The following is a 15,261-nucleotide window of genomic DNA, read 5'->3' on the forward strand; positions in this document are numbered from 1 at the left end:
TTAGCATTCCTATTACAATTGCGATCTCTACGATATACAGTATACCGAGAATCAAATATCTCACTGCTAGAAATATTACATTTGAGCCACGTTTCACAAAAAACAATAATATCATATGAGTTTAATAATATATTCTTAAATACTTCGTTAGTTTTTGTCCTAAGTCCTCTAACATTTTGATAGTATATGTTAACCATTATGAAGATAATAAAAACCGTTACATTCATACATTAAACAATAATATTAAATATTAATACAATAATTAAACCATTTTCTTTAGACTATCTCAGCAACGGATTTGCAATGCCTGACTGGTTTCATTTTTGCGCACAAATATTTTGCCATTTCGGACCCAAACAAATTTATAGTTCAATTCTTTTGCCCTTAATCTTGCATTAGCATGAAGAATTTTGTTAGCAGGAGTTAAATGCTCAGCAACATAAACTGGCTTTTTAGTACCACCGATCCCCAGATGATTTGTACATAATTTATCATCACTATTATATTTATTATATTTTTGCACCGCAGCAAGTAGGATGTCGCGATGGCGGGGGCTTCTTAATTTGGCAATAACAGCGCGCGGCCGACCATCATCTTTATTTATTTTGGCTATGCGAGTTACATGCATTATGTCATCGTCCTTAATATCGGCATTCACTACTTTAGCCAATTGGTTCAAGCAATTCAAAAGATTTTCACTACGGTTTTCAGGAATGCCATTAATTTCTAAATTACTTTCACGTAGATGTTGCTCAGTGTAGGCTAGACGACTTGTGAGATCTTTAACAGTAATCACCAAGGTAGCATTTTCTTTCGTTAGATTAGTCATTATGTTATCATTTTCCTGTACGCGCAGTTTAAGAGCTTCGTACTGGTCGCTTAAAAACGTAAGTGATTCATGAAAGTCTGAAATTTGTTTTGTTAACGTACTAAACTTGTCACACACTGCTTTGGTGACAGCATTTTGTATCACTTCGGTCATGTCACTTTTAAATGAATCTAGTATTTTTTGCAAGCTCGCTTCAGTCACAGGGTTGGAATTATCACTAGCGTTAGGTCGCGACCGGCTTGAGCCCCCCATTTTATTTCTAAGCGTTATATTGCTATCAGCTACGTGAGAGCTCAAATCGTCGCAGACTGGCTCTTTTTGTATGTTTCGGATAGGCGTATTAGTATTGTCAAGCTTGGGTCGTAGATTAAGACACGCAGGACATTTCCACGAGGACTTTTTTTCTGGTAGCATAGCATTAAACCTTTTATCACTGGTTCCTGCACATTGTAAGTCGTAGACCGAGGAACATAGAGAACATCTCAGAGAGTGTATACCCTTAACATAATTATGACATCCAGCACAAACGTTAGACATTGTTCCAAAAAAAAAAAAAAACTTTAATTTCTTGTATAAAATTAATTGCGTATGGATAATTAATTAATTAGTTTATAGATTAATTAGAAGAAAAAAAAAAAAGAAAAAATATAATAATTTCATGTACGATTAGGGTTTGAACCAGCATCAATTGGACAGTTACTAGTTTTATACTGCACAGTTCCCTGAAGAGCTACGAGCACGGTTACACGACTATGCGAAATTATTAGACTTATTCGACCATCGATAGAAGTAACGAAACAAAGTTTTTGAATCACCCTCGTGATAATTTTTTTCTTTACGATCTCAAAAGTTTATTCACAAAACACTATTTCATCACATTTAGAATTGTTAATACAGGTTCCTAATTATGACAATGGATTCCAAATTCACTTATAACACTTTACAATCACTTCAATCTTCTCTAAGTTACTTGTTTACGGAACATATGTTCGGCACTAAAGACGATTATTTCAAATCACTTTTTATGATCGATAGATTGTACGTAGTGTTAAGATAACGTTTGCACTTATTAATCGCTGACTATTTTACTATATTTAGCACTTATACTTTAACAAAACTTAGATATTCTATTTTTAAATTAAAAAAATACGGAGACTAATTGTAGAAGTGTCAACTGTCAAAGTCACAATCACAAAAGCTATTAAAAAAAAACTGCATCAAAATCCATTGCGTCGTAGTTTTAAAGATTTAAGCATCGTATAGGGTAATTGCGCCTGTTCGCGTCCACTTAGTGCAGTTGGAAAGTTTGAAGGAGAAAATAAAAATGTTCCAGAACAAATTTCAAAGCAAAATTTATATAACGTGTTCATTACATAGTCTATTTTAAGATTTACTTTCAATTGTGTTGGAAATATCATGTGGTTTTTATTTATCTAGACAAATAGCAGAATTAGGCGTTTTACCCAGTTCGCGTCCAAAAATTCCAGTTTGCGTCCACCCGTGGACCAGTTCGCGTCCACCAGCTTAGAAAAGGAATTAAGAGTGTATTGGGTGATATTTTATCAGATAAATGCAAATTAGATTTTAATAAATTATTTATTTACGAATATAGTTATAATTAATAAAAACCGGCCAAATGCGAGTGTTCCGTATTAACTCGCATACCGAGGGTTCCGTATTAACCTGTCCTTTTTCATATGTTTTAACTGTAAATGATTATTTTTTCAATGTTTCCCTTATTTGTGCTATAAGACGTTGCTTCGTACCAAACTTCAAGTGTCTGTGTTCACGTAAAGTACCCTGTAGGTTTTGATTCCCTTGCGAATGTCGAAATTTGCGAAAATTTGCAGCATAAACGGCTGTATCTTTTGATTGCTTTGGCTTATAAGTTTGATTTTTTCACTGCTTCAAGGGACCGTAGACTTGAGTATTCAATATAAATTTCAGCTTTATACCTCTACGCGTTACTGAGAAAAAGGGTCTTGACAGAAAGACAGACCGGCAGACGGACATACAGACGGACGGATATCAAAGTGATCCTACAAGGATTCCGGTTTTTCCTTTTGAGGTTCGGAACCCTAAAATCAACATTATTATTAATATAATTCACTGTGTAAGGAAACTGGAAAACTTATTTATATTTATCTTCTCATCATTATTAGAACCAAAAATTAACAAAAAACAAAGTTACGTTATGTAAATAAATAATAATCAGTTCTATTAAGATTACCTACCTACCCTACTTTTTAGTTTCTAATGAATTAAATTTCTTTTTTGTTTATATAACAGACTTATTGACTCTCATTCTCAAAAATACTAGTCTCATTCTTAGAATACCCATTTTAAAATGAAAAAATAGCATAAAAATTTGCTAATTTGAATGAAAATTTAAATTATCAACTTGTGGTCTTAGTCAAAAATTTACAATCTATTTTAAATTAAATATTTTAACAAACAATTCATTGCTACGTAATGAAAAACAATGTGGACGCAATATGTTCTATTGTTATGCACTATAGGTATAGTTTGCGCCCACCGTGGACGCAAAATGGAAGTTGTACAAATTCGGTGTAGTAATTCGCGACCACCTTATTTTAGCTATTAATTGTAAAAGAAATAAGCTGATTTATAATCCATACTATTCTATGTTTTGTTAGCAAAGCAAAGAAACAGTTACATATTCAAAAATTCACATTTAACAATAAGATACTTACCGTCAAACGCGATGCTGCGCACTATTTTTTTCTCAAAATCCCGCGCGTTTTAGCTCTCTCGTTTAATAGCCAAAATTAAATATTTTTTTTTAAATAGGATAGACGGTGTGCAGGCATATTTTGAATATGTGTGCATGTCTCTTATACATTGAGGTATTATCGGAAATTTTTCTTTTTACAATTTTACATAAAGTATACTTATTTTCGTGAATTTTCTAAAAGATATCCGCAAAATGGACGCGAATAGGCAGGTGGACGCGAACAGGCGCAATGACCCTATTTAAAGGGACAGAGAAAGCCACTTCGTTTTATTTTATGTAGTGATTAACAACCTCTCCAATACCAATTCATAAACAGAAAATAATAATAAAAATAATCTTATACCGTTAAAATCGAATCGATTCTACTCACCCTGCCTTTGCACGGGGTCTTGCATCAGTGGATTTGGTATATGAGGATTTGCATCAGATTATATGCGATCCTTATTTTAAACGCTATTATGGGTAAGAGCAATTGAGTTCTGCATATATGAAATTGCTGAGTAATTTCCATATCAGAGCAGTTTTTATTTTGTATTTTTTTATAATTGACGATGACGATGATTATAATTACATGTCTGTTAAACAAATAACTGAGACAAGTAGCTTGAAGGGTATATACTAAATAGTTTCATTTAGAAAGACCGTAGTTACTAATTATAATATAATTTACTTAAACTAAAACACAGTTTTATTTTGTTTTGCTTTTATTCTTAACTTTAGCCTTAGATCCTCCTAATTTTTCTTCAAGTAATGCTATCCAACTTTCATACTGTTTATTGTCTTCTTCATCAACTTCATCACAGAACTGATCGATATCTTCATCTTTTATATCATTTTCGTTTATATTTACAAGTGTTTTATCATCATTCTTATTTGCTACTTGACTAGTACTAGTATCTTCATGCAATTCTTCCACGACTTCACCATCATCACCAAATTTAATTTTTTTAGGTTTTTTTGCATCATTATTCTCGTTTTGCATGTTTACATTTGATTTGTTTTTCTTTTTTCGTTTCTTTGTTTCGGTGCTATTATTTTGAGGTTCAACATCTTTTGTGGGTATTTCATTACTCTGTTCATTATTTTGTTCTGCGTTTGATACTTCTTTTCGATTTTTATTTTTTTTACCCATTGCGTTTGTTTGAATTTACCGTTATATATATCTCATCTGAAATGAAATAAGACAGGTTTTAATAATTAAATCTCATTATACAGACCTCAATTGCATTTTCAACTAAAAACTAGGAGGAACTTCTCTGAATTCGACTTTTCTTGGCTTTGTTAGTCAAGCACTTTCAACTGAATGAACCGATTTTGATGGTTCTTTTTGTATTTGAAAACTGGTGCCACAACAAACAAATAAAAAAATATACAGTCGCATTGAGAACCTCTTTCTTTTTGAAGTCGGTTGTAAATCTATAATATAAAAATGAATCCCAAAATGTGTTGGTAAGCGCATAACTTTAGAACAGCTGAACCGATTTCTTTAATTCTTTTTTTATTATATTCCTTGAAGTACGAGGATGGTTCTTATGTAAAGAAAACGTGAATATGTACCACGGGCGAAGCCGGGGCGGACCGCTAGTATATAATATAAATATTCAAAATTCTTGTATTAATCGATAACAATAATTGTACAGAACTACCATCTTTATGTATTATAATAAAATTGTAACTTAAATTTTAGAATTTGTTCGTGTTTGCAACAATGCAATGTAACAAACGGGGTCAAAAAAAAAAACCGTGGGTACATACAAAGTATGTGTAAAAAATGAAAATATTAAATAACTAACCATTCCATTCTATGACCGCCTCCTTGGTACAGTGGTTGACGCGTGAGCGTAGAACCGAGGGGTCCTGGGTTCGATTCCCGGTGGAGACGAAGAAAAAAAAATGTCTCGGTCTGGTAGGACACAGAAGGCTGATCACCTACTTGTCCCTAAAGAAAAATCGATCAGTGAAACAGATGTATGCATAATGCATCTGCCCCTTACCCCACTACGGGGACATGGGACTTCACACCATTCTATGTATTATAATTCTCATTATTTTTGTTTGCAATCAATGGCCTTTTGAATATTTTTGTAGCATTTTAAAACTAAAATTAGACAAATATCTGAAGATCAATGAATCACGTCTCTATTTGAATTTGAGCAAATATACAAAACCATATGTTGGAATGCGATGTAATGCTAATATTTACAGCTAGGTATGTCGGCGATAAACATTCGAGATGGTAAATAAATCAATCATAATCATGAAACCACTCGGAGGGATGTCCAACGATATTAACTGTCGTTATACTTGTGGCCTTGATTCGTTTAATCTCGACGAGCTGTTTATCCAATACAACAGCGTTTAGAGAAGTGTTGATCTTAATGCATTTAGAATAGAGTGCTTTTGTATTTTTTGAAGGCAACAAAACATATATGTACATGGAAGTTATAGAACCTTTTATACTGTACTGTATTTGTGTACATAATTTTTTTTTATTTATCTGTGATTTGTGACTCGCTTCACGCCAATCTCAAAATCTCTTTACTGATTTCAGCAATGTTTTGCGGTATCTTTACTCAAGTGTCGGCCTTTTTTTATTAAATAAAAACTAGATTTCCGTCAGCGGCTTCGCCCGCTTTTTCAAAGATTTCCGGGATAAAAAGTAGTAACTAGGTACTTATATGTCTTATTCTGGGTATTCAGCTACCTACATACCAAATTTTATTGCAATCGGTTCAGTAATTTTACGTGAAGAATAACAAACATCCGTCCATCCATCCATCCAGCCTCACAAACTTTCGCATTTATAATATTAGTAGGATTAGGTATATTCACGCGTACGGTTACGCGGTAAACGGCAAGGGTTTTCTTTTTTTATAGAATGAAAAAAAATATATCCTGTCTATATCTACGCGTTATGAATGGATATCTTCCACGAATCCGTTTAAAAATAAAATGAGTCTCGTAATTAAAATTGCGATCCACCTACTATAAGTAGGTAATTTATAAGGAAAACAGTCAGTCTCAGTCGCTAGGTATTATCATGTATCACATGGAATTTGTATTTTGTCAAACCCAATTATTTTATTATTACTTTTTGCGTCTAGAACCTAGTAAAGTGAATACGTAAACAATAAACAAATATAATATAATATTATATACTAATTTTTCGCCTGCAGCTTCGCCCGCGTAGTCAAAGGAAACCCCTTACCCCCTATTCCCTTCGTGCTATGTGTGCGCTAAATTTCATGAAAATTGGTTCAGCAGTTTTTGCGGGACGGAGTAACAAACATACAAACTTTCACATTTATGAGAATAATAGAATAACATACTTTATCGTGCAGCCAAGTGTCAACATAACAAAATATGTAGTAAGTATGTATGTACCTACATAGTTACAATAAACGTTTGTGTAATAAAAAATAACCACAAAATAACAATAATTATTATTTATTTTCCAATTTGGGTTTATAATAAAGGGAAAGTTTGTTTAATTTAAACCATTTACCTAGACACATTTAAGACTTACTTAATAATTGTTTTATAATTATTATTAAAGATGAGTACTAATTAGTAAGATAAGTACTAGTAGGTACTAATATTATAAAGCTGAAGAGTTTGTTTGTTTGAACGCGCTTATCTCAGGAACTTCTGGTCCAATTTGAAAAATTATTTCGGTGTTAGATAGCGCATAATTTATCGAGAAAGGCTATAGGCTATAGGTATATCATCACGACAAACAGGAGCGGAGCACTGCGGGCATACTGCGGGTAAAAGTAAAACCGCGAGGCACAGCTAGTAAAAAATATAGCCATTGTTAACCGACTCGGTTAAAAGAATTCTTTGATGTTCAAGCCAAATATTGAATCCTCATAATATTTGTTTTACTTTAGTTTTCTATTGAGCGTTTGTATTCGGTAAATTGATAAACAAAAAACGTAGTCTATAATAAATAATAATATTATATACATGTATGTACATATTATTATGTTCGTTATACCGTGGTTATACCTATTTGCTTAACCTCAAAAAGTAGTAATTAGGTAGGTAGTTAGGTATATTTATTCCGAATACTTTAATTTAAATTATTGAAACGATAGCACAAATTAAAACATGTGTTCTACAAGTACTGGAAAATGACGTGATGTAAGTTTATCAGTAAAATACTTTGTAAACAAACCAAACACAATATTTTAGTGTAAGATTAAAATATGATGATAAAACCTCTCCACCGGGCACGATATCCACTTATTGCTTCCACCACGCGATAATAAAACAATTTCTATTGTTATCTTAAACACAACAAGGCTGGGAGTTATTTATTAGTTTTATATGCAATAAGTCTAAGCGGCGATAAATATATCCATCGTTTGACGCTGACGAGATATGAAATATACAATGTCTTTACGTAACTAATACGCTGAACGGCGCGGACGGCAAGCCGGCGCGACCCCCGCTTTGATTGCAACATTACTTATACCGCAGTCAGTAATTTATTCCACCGCGGCTACTCGATAGAGGCCCGTCTGGCAATGCTCAACATTTAATTTTAAAATATACAAATAAAAAATAAAATTCAGGAAAATGGTAGAAAAGAAATACGTTTTGGGTATGGACATCGGTACAACATCAGTGAAAGCGTGTGTTTTCGATCCAGACACAAAGGAAATAGTGGCTAAACAGACGAAGGATACCGCGGCGAATATACCCAGTGACCAAGGGATCGAAGGAAACAAGCAAGATGTGCCGAAAATAGTATCAGCTGTTCATTACTGTGTTTCGCGACTTCCCAGAGATATATTACGGCATGTGACAAAGATTGGCGTTTGCGGTCAGATGCATGGTGTTGTTTTGTGGAAAGACAGGTAATTATACAGTGCAGATATTAGGATCTACTTTATCCAATGCAAAAAAACATGTAAATTTTCATTCAACACTCCTCATTATTGGCGGTGATTATGGCTATGTAAATATCTGTTATAAGGGTGTTTTTTCTTATTTCTTACTGTTTTCGATAAAGATTCGAGGCTGGTAGCTAAGATTAAATATTAATTAGAATATAAACAAAATTTATGCGAATAAAAACATCGTATTTTGGTTTTTAATTGATCTGACTATTTATTAATTAACAAAGCTTAAATTTCATTTATTACCTTTTACAGGGCATGGGAAAAAGTCGAAAAGGATGGAGTCATAAATCGTTTTGAAGCAATCAAAGAAAACATGTCAGCTCTGTATACCTGGCAAGATGTTAGATGTAAGCCAGATTTTTTGGATTCCTTGCCAAAACCTGATTCACATCTAAAGTGCTATTCTGGTTATGGGTGTGCAACATTATTATGGATGTTGAAATATAAACCAGACAAGCTAAAAAATTTTACTTGCTCAGCAACTGTGCAAGATTTTGTTGTGGCAATGTTATGTGATTTAGAAACACCTATTACATCTGATCAAAATGCTGCCAGTTGGGGCTATTTCAACACAGAGAAAAATGAATGGAACATTGATATTTTGAAATCATTGGAGTTTCCAGTTAACCTTTTACCGAAAGTTACGAAAAGCGGTCAAATCGCTGGAAAATTAAGTAGCTCTTGGAATGGAATCCCAGAAGGTACTCTTGTGGGTGTTGCTATGGGTGATCTACAATGTTCGATATTAGCAACATTGGAGACTAGAAATGATGCAGTACTGAACATATCAACATCCGCTCAACTGGCTATTGTTGTTGATGGTATAAAAGATATAGGCTGTCAAACAGTGGAATATTTACCTTACTTTAGTGATACATACTTATTAGTAGCAGCCTCATTAAATGGGGGTAATGTACTGGCCACTTTTGTGAAGATGTTGCAACAATGGATGCTTGAATTTGGATTCCCTATACCGCAATCAAAAGTATGGGAGAAATTAATTGCTTTAGGCTTAGATGCACCTGCTGGGACTACAATGAAGATTTCTCCTTTGCTGCTGGGTGAAAGACATGCACCAACCGCTAAAGCAGCAGTAGAAAATATAGATTTGTCAAATATACAGTTGGGACATGTATTCAGATCGTTATGTGATAGTTTGATTGACAATTTACATTTTATGATGCCCAAAGAGATATTGAGAAATGCAAATATTAAGAGAATAGTAGGTAATGGATCAGGTCTGTCAAGAAATAAAGTTCTACAGAGGGCTGTGGAACATTACTATAGTTTGCCTCTTGAGTTCACCTGTGGAGGTGATGCAGCCAAAGGGGCAGCTATAGCTGTTTTATCGTGTGCATAATATTTATACTATAATATTATCTAAATAATAAACAATATCGCTTTATCAAGCCACTATAATTATAAACATACAGTGTATATTCGAAGAAAACCTTATGAGTTCTTAGTAATTTAATGTTTAAAAAAAACGTAAACCTTTGATGTGATTCTGTTCACATCTCTAAATACATTTTATCTTATTTATTTCTGTTAATTATTGATAAATTTAAATTGCTTACATATGAACATAAATATTATATTGTCGTAAGATTGTCGTTAAGACATATTACTTGCTCTGTGGGTAAGTCAATGATCATAGTGAGGTTAAATTTGCACGTGTAAATAAATACGAACCTGTTTTCAAAATGTGTGTCCTCAAAACTTTAATGAAAAACTTATAAATCAATACAAATTTCGATAAAAATTTGCACTTGTCGTTATATTCGAGTCAAAAACGAAATACAACATTGAAATAAAAACAAAAATGTTTTATGTTACCTATCGCATTGACACGTGACAGTTGACAGCAGCACAGGACCACAGATAACTATAAACCTATTAATCAGAGACACAGGACAGAGGACAGCAGTTGACACTGTCTGTGTTTTCCAATGTTAACAAAATTTTTTATCAGATAAATAGTTTATGAGATATATCGTAAAAACCATTTCAACCACTATTTTCAAGATTGCGGCCGTGGGACAAGGGTGGCGACCCCACAAACTTGGTTTTAGCTTCACATTGAACCCCCCTACACATCCAAAAAATAAAATTGCGTCCTCTAAAAAATGCAAGGTTAGGCCAAAAAAATGTAACATTTCAATGGAATACTGAGGCGTACCATGTAAGCATGTAAAAGGCCCTACTCACGGTTCAACACAACCAACAATCTGCTGAAACAATTTGTTGCAGTCGCGATTGAGCGTTCTCTACTCACGATTCATCCAACCCTCAATCTGCTGATACAATTTCATTCCGCGATTGCTTGCCACAACGTGTGCACGTCACGTTGATGCCTGGCCCGTGCTAAACCTCAACGCAATAATACGCATTATTAATGGATATACTAATAATTTATGAAATATAAGATAATTATCTTTGTAAAGCTTGTATTTTTTCCAATTTTATTGATAGATTTCAAGGGCTATAAAGTATAAACGGCTATAAAATATAAACATCTTCCTCAAATATGTAAAAATGTTTTTCCCGCGTTTATCTCAAAACCGCCATTTTGCGATTACTGCGCAGCGCGATTGAGCCGAGATTGGAGCATTCACAATACTCACGTTTCAACACGCACACAATCTGCTGAGACAATTTGTCGGGTTGCTTCCGCGCCGATCCAATACACAACATGTTGGGTTACGCCCCCAACGTGCCCTCAACTATACTATTGACGACAGTTGACGACACAATCTGTCAGCTCACTGCAGATTGTGTCAACAGATTGTTACTGAAATTGAATCGTCAGTAGCCTGCTTATAATTAGTATTCAGTCATCCTTTGGTCATCCTCAATGATGACGTCTCCCAATTGACACTTGACAGTTAACAGTTATATGATTTTTTTACAGTAATCTGGCAGGCAAAGTGGCCTACGTCAATATAATCAAGATTTACTTTATACCGAACGAATATATTTAATTTTTTTATATAATTTTAGTTAATTAAATTTACACCCAATATCGCAACTAAAAAGTTAGAACAAAAATGTTTTAAGCATAAAATAATAACAGTGAATTTTAAAATTGTGTCAGTGGATATAAAACGTACGCAAATATTATTTATAGTTAACTTCGTGACATGGAAGCAGTAAAAAAGTCTGACGATGTGGACGTTGCATCGGCCGACGGCAATTTATTACAACCTCCAAAAGAAATTCCAGTGCATGCTAGAAATCCTCTAATGAAAGTCCGCACGTATGTTTTGGCGCTGCGGCCATGGTCTCTCAGTGGCAGCTTACTACCGACTTTGTTGGGTGCCGCCTTGGCATACCGGCTTCCTGGCGACACTGGCTTTAGCTGGGTAACTCTACTGCTAACTATGTGCACTGTAATACCAGTTCACGGTGCAGGCAATGTAGTGAATACTTACTTTGACTTTGTAAAGGGAATAGACAATCGAAAGTCAGATGACCGGACTTTAGTTGATCATATTTTAAGTATTGATGAAGTGGTGTCTCTTGGGGCAATCCTTTATATGTCAGGATGTGTATTTTTTGTATTGCTAGTAATAACGTCGCCAGCTCAAATGGAACATTTGGCACTTGTCTATTTTGGTGGACTTTCTTCCTCGTTTTTATACACGGGAGGTATAGGTTTGAAATATATAGCACTGGGTGATATTATTTATCTAGTCATTTTTGGGCCTGTGTCAGTTGTGTTTGCATTTTTAGCTCAAACAGGTAGAGTTTTGTGGCCTATATTTTATTATGCTGTACCGTTAGCTTTGAACACAGAAGCCATTCTACACAGTAATAATACGAGGGATCTTGAAGCAGACAGCAAAGCAGAAATTGTAACATTAGCTATTCTTATTGGAAGGACTGCATCTCATCTGTTATATGCATTCTTATTGTTTACCCCTTATATAATGTTTGTAGTGGCTTCAGTGAGGTGTTCATTCTGGTTCCTTCTTCCGATGCTCACTCTGCACCAAGCCTTTGAAATTGAAAGAAGGTTCCGTTGCCCTGAGACCATGCAATATGTACCCAGGCAAACGGCTAGATTAAATTTCTATTTTGGAATGCTATATGTTATTGCGTGTCTATTTGCCTCCCGACTGCCCTTTCTTATAAGAGAATAAAACTAGTGTTATTTTTAATGGTGTGTACTTAAATTGAAATTGTGAGTGAATGCCTTAATTGTAACAATAATTGGTACTAACTTATTATATTTTTTTATATTTAATATAAATCATTTTTACAAAAATCATGAAAAACTATGTATTTGGATTGGAGTTCAGAATAAATTATAAAAATTGTAAAATACATATCAAACATACTGTTAATATTGTCTTCTTTTTTAGCTTATTCCTGTGGGTCTGCAATATTTATATAATGCTTTAAATGTAGTTATAATGATAATTTGTTTGAAAATATAATGTGTGCATATTTATAAGGTGGTCTGCCTTAAATGTGCTTAGAACTATAAGCAGCTGTAAAATAATTAAGTTTATATAAAGATGTGTGTACAAATTGTTTTTGGCAAATTATATACCTACATCTTAAGTTTTGTTGAAAAATTAATAAATTATTTAGTATAAATATTTAGATTTAATGTTTTGTATGTTTAATAAATTACATTATTTTCCTGAAACTGGATGGAAATTGAAATCGACTTAATTGTATGCAATATAATGTTGTCAAGGACAATATTCATTCACATGTTAAATAGTTCAATGTAATTCTATTGTGCATATTTTTATATTATTATACTATACTAATATGTCACTTATCTCTCAAATGTAATCTCATTGCTACCTCGTAATCTACAATTTAATAGTGTACAACATGGCTAAACTATACAAATCTTGCAATTCACTGGAAAAGTACCTTTGATCAATTATAAAATAAATGAAGCATCACAAACGAAACAGTTCGAATAAAGTGATGCAATAAGTTACATTTTAATATATCATAAATAGATTTAATGCTGGAAAGTTTTAAAACATCAGCTTGAAGTCATAAAATGAAAACCATGTAAACAATTACATGCCTTAACATAGTGCAGTACAGATCATTTGAGTTAGCAATTTATTGATAGTTATATCTTTTGAAATATTATGAGCATGTTCATACTGGGCAATAAATAGAATGTAATCTATGTTGGGCTTGGGAATGAAGACTTTGACACTTACATTTAGTTATTGATTGTTCAAGGGTATCTTCAAATAATTCAGTGAAGACCTTTGAGACTAATTACTTAAAAGTGTCATAATTATTATTCTTGAGAAAAGCAGGCTAAGAAAAAGCATTTATAAGCATTTTTATGTCATAAGATTTTTTAAAATAGGTGATAATTCTATTAATTATTAAACCAATGTTATGAGGATAATGTTGACAAATATACACATTACTGTGACACTTGGATGCAGTATTACGACTTTTACCCAAAACATAAGGATTAAGGATGTTGTAGACAGCACATTTTTTAAAATAAAAAAACAAATCATTACGAGAAATTATAAAAAAAATGTGCTATTTAAGTTGGCAGGTATTTATCTTAACTTTGCGTATGGAATATAGATAAAAACTGTGTTTATGAAAGCAAAAGTTGATAGAATTATCACTGATAGCTATTAAGTAATGGATTTTTTTTTATACCTTCTGACTTTTTTAATTTTTGTCATTTTCGTTAAATAATTTCAACAAACTGGATTACAGGTATGGTATCCCTGTTCCTATAAGTTGGGTAGGTATCAGTAAATGGCACTTATTAATATTTGCAATATTAAAGAGTATAAATAGTCACCTTAAATAATATTATGTAATCATTTACGAAGGATTGACAATAATAATTTATTGGTTTAATTAAGGTTGTAAAATATATAATTTCAATATTATGCTCATATCTTTTATTTTAGAGAATCCCTTTTAAAACGTACGCAGGAAGTATTAATAAAAACAGCAATATTTTTTTAATATTTTATTGGCATTTCAACATAAAGAGACTTTATTCGTACAATTAGGTATGTATGTAAAGATAAATACACATGAAATTATACGATGAGACCAAATAATTTTTTTAAATTGATTACTCTTGGGAATGCCTGATCTTCATTAAATTGATAAACTTGGCAGTGTCTGGAGAATAATATATGTTTATAATCTACCATTCCCTAAGTTTTGGGGATAATAAATAAATATTGCAAATACATTGAGCTGTTACAGCAGATCCCCCTTAAAATGCAATAATTATTATTCAACTATGATTTATTAAAAAAAAAATCTAATATGAAACTAAAGGTAAAGGAACCAAAATACATCACTAATAGCCGAGATTATGTTTGATAAAAATTCCATTTAAAAATCAAGAATTACATTACGTTAAACAAATTCTACTAATTAAATATTTACGGTACCTATTCATTATTTGAAATACGTTAGTCCATACTAAAAATATTACCCATAACAAAATGTGTTTGCATTTTGTAATTAGTACATTAATCTATAAATTATACTTTAGGCCTCTTTAGACTATGTCGCATGTTTTAAATGCTTTAATTTTAGGGCGGGTAATTATTCAAAATCAATAAGAATGCCTCGAATAAGATTTGAATCTAATATAAAACAGATAGTTATTCGTATTCCAAATAACCGAAAAAAAAAAAACGCTAAACAGTGTCTGTGAACTAGCATAGATCTTTCATATAAGTAATTTTTGTTACATTCAAAATTTCCATTTCCATTTTAATATCAAGTGACTACCATTC

General features: G+C 32.7%; 4 protein-coding genes across 7 annotated transcripts; 2 read left to right on the forward strand and 2 right to left on the reverse strand.

Annotated features, from left to right (window-relative positions):
• Positions 1–286: 286 nt before the first annotated feature.
• LOC123698232 lies at positions 287–1,366 on the reverse strand. Its single transcript, XM_045644815.1, has one exon. It carries the CDS (start codon positions 1,364–1,366, stop codon positions 287–289), a length of 1,080 nt encoding a protein of 359 aa, XP_045500771.1.
• Positions 1,367–4,231: 2,865 nt separating this feature from the next.
• On the reverse strand, positions 4,232–10,372 carry LOC123698264 (chromatin-remodeling ATPase INO80-like). Of its 4 annotated transcripts, none has more exons than XM_045644846.1 (2): positions 10,328–10,372; positions 4,232–4,752 (listed from the first exon to the last, which is right to left on the reverse strand). In XM_045644846.1, the coding sequence occupies exon 2, from the start codon at positions 4,714–4,716 to the stop codon at positions 4,273–4,275; it is 444 nt and encodes a 147-aa protein (XP_045500802.1). In that variant the 5' UTR covers positions 4,717–4,752; positions 10,328–10,372; the 3' UTR covers positions 4,232–4,272. The 4 variants fall into 4 exon arrangements, with proteins under 4 accessions (XP_045500802.1, XP_045500800.1, XP_045500801.1 ...); XM_045644844.1 differs by lacking the exon at positions 10,328–10,372 and adding an exon at positions 10,184–10,321; XM_045644845.1 differs by lacking the exon at positions 10,328–10,372 and adding an exon at positions 7,806–7,946.
• LOC123698261 (sedoheptulokinase-like) lies at positions 8,022–10,033 on the forward strand. The gene is made up of 2 exons (XM_045644842.1): positions 8,022–8,446; positions 8,744–10,033. The coding sequence occupies exons 1-2, from the start codon at positions 8,166–8,168 to the stop codon at positions 9,849–9,851; spliced, it is 1,389 nt and encodes a 462-aa protein (XP_045500798.1). The 5' UTR covers positions 8,022–8,165; the 3' UTR covers positions 9,852–10,033.
• An 866-nt stretch (positions 10,373–11,238) lies between the features above and the next one.
• LOC123698263 (ubiA prenyltransferase domain-containing protein 1 homolog) lies at positions 11,239–13,947 on the forward strand. Its single transcript, XM_045644843.1, has one exon. It carries the CDS (start codon positions 11,632–11,634, stop codon positions 12,631–12,633), a length of 1,002 nt encoding a protein of 333 aa, XP_045500799.1. The 5' UTR covers positions 11,239–11,631; the 3' UTR covers positions 12,634–13,947.
• Positions 13,948–15,261: the final 1,314 nt, after the last annotated feature.

The sequence above is a fragment of the Colias croceus genome, chromosome 15, assembly GCF_905220415.1.
Source record: "Colias croceus chromosome 15, ilColCroc2.1".
Taxonomy (NCBI): Eukaryota; Metazoa; Arthropoda; class Insecta; order Lepidoptera; family Pieridae; genus Colias; species Colias croceus.